At 54.2% G+C, this 7,653-nt stretch overlaps 1 protein-coding gene across 1 annotated transcript in view; it reads right to left on the bottom strand.

Annotated features, from left to right (window-relative positions):
* Nucleotides 1–6,018: 6,018 nt before the first annotated feature.
* Nucleotides 6,019–7,653, bottom strand: part of CUNH19orf67 (chromosome unknown C19orf67 homolog) — a 4,062-nt gene continuing 2,427 nt past the window's right edge. Inside the window, exons 5-6 of the mRNA XM_008064323.1 lie at nt 6,627–6,761; nt 6,019–6,193 (exon numbers count right to left, since the gene is read on the bottom strand). Coding sequence (XP_008062514.1) covers nt 6,019–6,193; nt 6,627–6,761 — 310 coding nt within the window. The remainder of the gene's footprint in view (nt 6,194–6,626; nt 6,762–7,653) is intronic.

The raw sequence follows: 7,653 nt of genomic DNA, 5'->3' as shown, positions 1-7,653 counted from the left end.
CACAGCGGGCGGAGGGAGGCCCGGGCCGGAATGCGGGAAGGCGTCGCTATCGCCCTGTTCCGGGCCGCCCGCCTCCCCCGCCCGGCCCGGCCCGGCCCGGCCCGGCCCGGCCCGGGCCTGACTGCCCCCTGGCGGCGCGGGCGCCGAACGGGGCGCTCGCACCGAGCTCACGCCCTCGGTTTCCAGGCTTCGTCGTCAACATCTATTGGTGCCAACGGCGTGCCCCGCGCTGGCGAGACGGAGGTGCTAAGAGGCTGTTCCTACCCCGGGGACGTACACAAGAGCGCAAAAAAAAAAAAAAGTGGTAGCGGTGAGGGTACAATCTTCTTCACATCAGCTGTTCCTGATGATGGCTGCTCTTGACATCATCCTTCCTGACTCTGAATAAGCCAGTCTGTGGGGTCAAGAGTTTCTGCTTTCCGAAAGCAACCGGAAACCCAGCTTTGAACAGAGAGATCGACTGAACTTTCAACGACTGTGACTAGCAAAAACTTCTCAGGCCGGAGCCGGCGCCTCACACACTTTGGGAGGCTGGGGTGGCAGGATCGCTTGAGACTAAGAGTTCGAGGCCACCCTGGACAACATAGCAAGACCTCATCTCTACAAAAAAAATTTTTATTTTATTTTTATTTATTTATTTTGAGTCAGAGTCTCACTCTGTCACCCAGGCTGGAGGGCAGTGGCATGCTCACAATCACCCCAGCGTCAACCTGCTGGGCACCGGCGATTCTTCCACTTCAGCCTTCCAAGTTGCCAGAACTGCAGGTGCGCGCTATCATGCCCGGCTATTTAGTTAGTTATTTATTATTATTAATTTTTCCCCCCCACCCTATTTATTTATTGTAGAGACGAGGTCTCGCCAAGTTGTCCGGGCTGTTCTCGAACCTGTGGGCTGACAATCCACTTGCCTCGGCCTCCCAAAGTGCTGGGCTTTCAGGCTGAGCCACCGAGCCTGGTCTATTTTTATTTTTATTTATTTATTTACTTACTTAATTTATTTGAGTTGGAGTCTCGCTCCATCGCCCAGTCTGGAGCCTGGCTAATTTTTAAAAATCCTTTTGGCCAGGCTCGGTGCCTCAAGCCTATAATCCCAGCACTTTGGGAGGCAGAGGTGAGAAGACTGCCTGAGTCCAGGGGTTCAAGACCAGCCTGGGCAACTTGGTGAGACCTTATATCTACAATAAATCAAAAAAATAAGCCAGACATGGTGGCACACACCTGTAGTTCCAGCTACTTGGAAGGCTGAGGCAGAAGAATCACCTGATCCCAGCAGGTCGAAGCTGCAGTGGCTGTGAGCATGCCACTGCACTGGTCTGGGGGACAGAGTGAGACCCCAATTAAAAAAAATTAGCTGGGCCTGGTGGTGCATACTTGCAGGAATTTAAACGGTGATTCTACAATGTTCCTGGGCCAGGCGGCACAGAGGTGAGCTCCTGTAGTCCCAGCTACTCGGGAGGCTGAGGCCGGAAGTATCACTGGAGCCCAGGAGGTTGAGGCAGCAGTGAGCCGTGATCATGCTACTGCACTCCAGCCTGGGGGACAGAGTGAAACCCCAACTCAAAAAAAAATTTTTTTTTCAAATTGCTCAGGAGGGAAGCAAGATGACAAACATCACCTGTTTACAATAGAGCCTGTGGCTGTCAATTTGCAAGCCCTGGTTAATTTCTCTCCCCTGGATGGGGGTTCCAGCAGGTGCATGAATACCCTGAGTTGTAGATAAAACCGTATTTATACAGCTAATGTTCTGGGGCTACAGTTTAACAGTTTATTAGCCATGCACTGAGGCTAGCCAGGAAATGGTGAGACCCATGAACTTTTCTTGCCCTGTCACACAGGCTGTGGTCCAGTGTTGTGATCATGACTCACTGTAACCTTGAACTCTTGGGCTCAAGCGATCCTCCCACCTCAGCCTCCTGAGTAGCTGGGACTACAGGAGCATGCCATTGTGCCGCCTGGTCCAGGAACATTGTAGAATCACCGTTTAAACTCCTGCAACTGTCCACCTCTATCCCTTGCACAGGGAGAGCACACGTCTAGTGAAATATGAATGCATGAAATAGAGAAAAGGTTCCCACGGTTCCACCCTAGAGCAGCTCAGACCAAGAAGGCCCACCTCCTGCCCCAGCATCAGCACACTGACCACAGACTTGGCTGTGACTCTGGGCGACGTGGACAGAAGGCCAGGAAAGACTCTGGGTGTTTCCATTTTCACCTGGGGCTCTCACGGTGAAAATGGAAACACCCAGAGCCTGTTCTTGTTTTGTTTTTGAGTTAGAGCCTCACTGTCACCCAGGCAGGGATGCAGTGGCATGCTCACGGCCACCCCAGTGTTCACCTGCTGGGCTCCGGTGATCCTTCCACCTCAGCCTTCCATAGCCAGAACTACAGGCACGTGCTACCACGCCCAGCTAATTTTTGGTTTATTGTGGAGATGAAGTCTTGCCAAGTTGCCCAGGCGGGTCTCGAACCTGCGGGCTCAGGCAATCCACTCACCTCGGCCTCCCAAAGAGCTAGGGTTGCAGGCTAAGCCACTGAGCCCGGCCTAGAGCCTGTTCTTAATTCCTAGAAGGGGAGCCAGGAACCAAGGATGGCAAGAGTGGACAGAACTGCTTGGGTATAGGTGGGGGGGCGGTGTTGGGGAGGTGGTCTCTAGCTTTCCTGACTTCTTTTTTTGGAGTCAGTCTCGCTCTGTGGCCCAGGCTGGAATGTAGTGGCATGCTCATGGCCACCGCAGCCTCAACCTGCTGGGCTCAGGAGATCCTTCTGCCTCAGCCTTCCAAGAAGCTGGAACTACAGGCGCCCTACCACACCCAGCTAATTTTTTGATTTATTGTAAAGACGAGGTCTTGCCGTGTTGCCCAAGCTGGTCTTGAACCCATGGGCTCAGGCAATTATCTTGCCTCTGCCACACAAAGTGCTGGGATTACAGGCTTAAGCCACTGTGCCTGGCCACTTTCCTGCATATTAAACTCAACTTAGGCCCCCTGCATGCCAAGTAAATCAGAATGGGGGGAGGAAGCTTGACATCAGCTGTTTTTTTTTTTTTTTTTTTGGTCAGGGACTCACTCAGTCACCCAGGCTGGAGTGCAGTGGCAGGATCACGGCTCACTGAAGCCTCAACATCCTGAGCTCAGGTGATCCTCCCACCTCAGTCTCCTGAGTAGCTGGGACTACAGGTGTGTGCCACCACTCCTGGATGATTTTTTTATTTTTAGATACAAGGTCTTGTTATCTTGCCCAGGTTGGTCTCGAATTCCAGGGTTCAAGCAGTCCTCCTGCCCTGGCCTTCCAAAGTGCTAAGATTACAGGCATGAGCCACCATGCCCAGCCAGCATCAGTATTTTTTAAAGCTCCCCAGGTTATCACAATGTGCATCCAAATTTGAGAACCATGAAGTAGATGTAGACCAACAGTTTTCAAAACTGTGGTGCCAAGACCAGCACTCTTAGTGCTGCTTGGGGACTTAATAGAAATGTACCTTTGTTAGGTTGGGCGCTGTGGCTCACGCCGAGGTGAGGACTGCCTGGGCAACTTTGTGAGACCTCATCTCTACAATAAATCAAAAATTAAGCCGGGTTCAGTGGCTCAGCCTGTAATCCCGTGCCTTTAGGAGGCTGAGGTGAGTGGATTGCCTGAGCCCGCGGGTTCGAGACCCACCTGGGCAGCGAGACCTCATCTCTACAATAAATCAAAAAATCAGCTGGGCGTGGTAGTGCATGCCTGTAATTCCGGCTACTCGGAAGGCTGAGGCGGAAGGATCGCTGGAGCCCAGCAGGTCGAGGCTGTGGTGGCCGAGAGCGGCCACTGCACTCCAGTCTGGGCGACCGAGTGAGACTCCAACTCAAAAAAAAAAAAATTAGCCAGGTGTGGTGACGCATGCCTGTAGTTCCAGCTATTAGGAAGGCTGAGGTGGAAGGATTGCCTGAGCCCAGCAGGTCGAGGCTGAAGTGGCCATGAACGTGCCACTGCACTCCAGCCTGGGCGACAGAGTGAGACTCCAACTCAAAAAAAAGAAATGCACCTTGCTCACACCTGTCATCCCAGCACTTTGGGAGGTAGAGGCGAGAGAATTACCTGGGCAACACGGCGAGAACTAGTCTCTACGATAAATCAAAAAATTAGCCAGGCATGGTGACACATGCCTATGGTTCCAGCTACTTGGAAGGCTGAGGCAGAAGGATCACCTGAGCTCAGCAGGTCAGGGTTGTGGTGACTGGGAGTGTGCCACTGCATTCCAGTCTGGGCGACAGAGTGAGACTCCAACTAAAAAAAAAAAAAAGAAAAGAAAAGAAAAACAAGCTGGGCGTGGTCTGTATGACTGTAGTCCCAGTTACTTGGGAGGCTGAGGTGGAAGGATCACCTGAGCCCAAGAGGTTGAGGCCTCAGTGAGCCGTGATCTTTTCACTGCACAGAGGGAGACCCCCGACTAAAAAAAAAAAAAAAAAAATCATGAGTGTGTAGACAGCTCCGAAGCAACAGGGCCCAGGAAATCGAGCTTGTTTCCTTCCTCTCCTGGTACTGCACTGGCACTCCCCACCGGAAACCTCTAGTCTTAAGCAAACTGTGGATTTTACTTAAAGGAGACAGTCTAAAGCCATGGTTAGTCTGAATTGAGAGATGCTACCAGAGCACAATACCGGGCTTCGGAGACTTAGTACCAAAAAGGAAAAAATCTCGTTGATCACTATTACGTGGATTATGCTTCAAAGTAGTATTTTTTTGGTTACAGGGCAAAATAAAAAATATCACTAAAATCAACCTGACCTCACGTTTTACATGTGGTTACTAGAAAACGCGACCTTCCATAAGTGACTTGCGCTTCGTAGCTCACTTTATATTTCGGACGGACCGGGCTAGGCTAAAGCATCACACAGCCACGGGAAAACTCACGCGGGGCTACTTCAAACCAGGAACGGGGAGCTCCAGAATTCCCCTGGACTCACTCAGACCAGGGCTGTGGACTTAAAAAAAAAAAAAAAAACACCAAAAAAAACTTGGGCCCAGCCAGAAATTGTAGCCAGAAACCCCCGTGGAGGAGCAAAGGCTTCGGCCCCGCGTCTGGGCTTACCGTCTGCAAACTGAGGCTCAAGAGAACACGAGGGGCTGGGACTCCTCGGGGAGCGCTTTGCTCAGAAGCACAAGGGCAGGGCTCCGGGGGTCTCCTCGGACGGTGAACCAGCAAGGGGGTAACTCACAGCTGAGCGCCACCGCAGCCAGGAGGGACCCTCTCCCCTGGCGAGGGGCTGGCCGCGATCCCAAGGGCACGGTTCGGGTCAGGTGGGCTCACCTTTCTCAGCCCAGGGGCTCCTCTCCCGTCCAAGGATGGGGAGAGGCTTAGCGGCCCCAAGCCGGGGTGCCTCAGAACTCCTCCACCCCGCCTGCGTCCCGGACACCCAGAGAAGGACAGCGACCTGCCCGGCTCCAAGTCCCAAAAGCTAGAAGAGGAAAAAGAAAGTCCGACTCGACCCTTCGGAAAGGAATGAGGCTGCGTTCCTGGGGCCTGTCGGGAAATGTGGTCTTTGACGCCAGAAAGCAATAGCTTCCGGGTCAAAAGCTGGGTGGGCGTGACTCTAAGCCTCTTCCTCCAGTGGGTGTTGAATTTCCCCGCTACCCGAAACTTGCGGTTTTCTGGCTTCCGGTTGTCGAAAGGAGCCGGGGCTTCCCTTTTTGCTTCATGGGTGCCTCTGCGCATGCGCCGCGCTCCCGGGCGCCTACCGACGGGCCGTGGTGGGGCGGCCGAAGACTACGTTTCCCAGCGGGCCGCGCGAGCGGGCGGGGCCTGTCCGCCCCAAGGGGTGGGGCGCGGCGCTCGGAGCGACTCTGAGCCTGTGACCTCTTTCTTTCTTTTATTTAACACAAAACTGGCGTGTCCTCGCTCAGGGCCCCGCGGCCGGGCCGGACTCAGGACGGGCGGGTCGGCTCGGCCTGGCTGCGCCGGGAGCACGAGGGAGCCCTTCCTAGGCCCCTCTTCTGGAGTTGGGAACTGTCAAGCGCCAGCCCCCGCCCTCCTGCCCGGGTTCAAGACCCCTGCGCGGCCCACACCCCGGGGACGGCCGCGCTCGGGGGCCGGGCCGGGCCTGTCGGGCCCGTGAGGATCTGCACCAGCAGGTCGGTGGCCAGCATGGGCGACGGCTCCTCGAAGCCGATGGTCAGGAGCTGCTGGTAGTCCCCAGGCGGCTGCGGGCACAGAATCCTGGGGGCCGGGGACAGACAGGCCTGGGCTTGCGTGCCCCCTGCCCCTCGGGAGCCCCTCCCCTTGAGCGAGAGGCTTGGCTGAAAGAGGCTTTTGTTTCAGCCGGGGGTGGGAAAAACCCCGGGGGAATGCTGCTTCCTTGTTGATAAGCTGAGCGGTGGCTCCCCCAAGGCTGAATAGCTGGCCCTGGCCTGTCCAATCACACTGCTGGCTGTGTGTCCTTGGGCAGGTAACTAAACCTCTCTGAGCACCTGTTTTCTTTGGTGGAATGGGGCCCCACGGTATAGACCTCAATGGGCAGAAAGTGCTTTTCAGGACACAATAAAATGGCTTTTGTAACCAAGGGCAGCAAAGGTCTTCTGTAGGGTTCTGCCCCTTCCCGTGCCCCTGCCCCCAAAGCCCAAGTCCACCTCGCCATTGTCCTAGCTCCTACCAAGAGTAAAGGTCATCGTCGGCCGGTCCTAGGGGTACCCATCGGCCGATGGACCACAGCTTCTGGATCTGGGGGCACGAATTGGCTGGACTCTGGCCCGTGTCTTCCCAAGTATCTCGATAGCACAGGAAGTAGCTGGGAGGGAGGGAGCAACAATTAGGAGTGGCCAGTTTCTAGGTTCTTCTGTTGTGGGCTTTCATTTTGGAGGTGAGGTAGTAACGCATCAGAAGTTGCCCTGAAGTTCTGAGGTAGGATCTTTTCACCCTGTCAGCCTACTTTTAAGATGGGGACTTTTATTTTGATGGGAGGGTGCAGCGAAAAAAAAAGGTAGCCTTTTGTTTTTGTTTTTGTTTTGAGTTGGAGTCTCACTCTGTCGCCCAGACTGGAGTGCAGTGGCTGCTCCCGGCCACCACAGCCTCCACAGCCTCGACCTGCTGGGCTCTGGCGATCCTTCCGCCTCAGCCTTCCAAGTAGCCGGAATTACAGGCATGCACTACCACGCCCGGCTGATATCTTGATTTATTGTAGAGATGAGGTCTTGCTGCCCAGGCGGGTCTCGAACCCGCGGGCTCAGGCAATCCACTCACCTCGGCCTACCAAAGCACAGGATTACAGGCTGAGCCACCGAGCCCAGCTTGCCTTTTCCTTTTTTTTAGAGACAGGGTCTCACTCTGTCACCTAGGCTAGACTGCAGTGCCATGATCCTGGCTTACCACAGCCTCAACCTCCTGGGCTCAAGTGATCCTGCCTCAGCCTCCCAAGTAGCTACAGGCACACACCACCATACCTGGCTAATTAAAAAAAAAAAAAAAAAAAAACTTGTAGCGATGAAGTCTCATTATATTGGCCCAAGCTGGTCTTGAACTCCTGGGCTCAAGCGATTCTTCCACCTCGGCCTACCAAAGCACCAGATTACAGCCATGGTTTCCTGGTTCCCCTTTCACACTTTGGTTTTGGCGTCTGGAGGCCTGTATAGGCATTCATCACAGAGAGAGGGGAGGACTTTGATTTTTTTTTTTTTTTTTTT

Source organism: Carlito syrichta, unplaced genomic scaffold (assembly GCF_000164805.1).
Source record: "Carlito syrichta isolate Samal-C Ts95f unplaced genomic scaffold, Tarsius_syrichta-2.0.1 Scaffold307292, whole genome shotgun sequence".
Lineage (NCBI taxonomy): Eukaryota > Metazoa > Chordata > Mammalia > Primates > Tarsiidae > Carlito > Carlito syrichta.
Note: the sequence above shows the minus strand (reverse complement) of the source record. Positions and strands in the feature narration are given on the sequence as shown.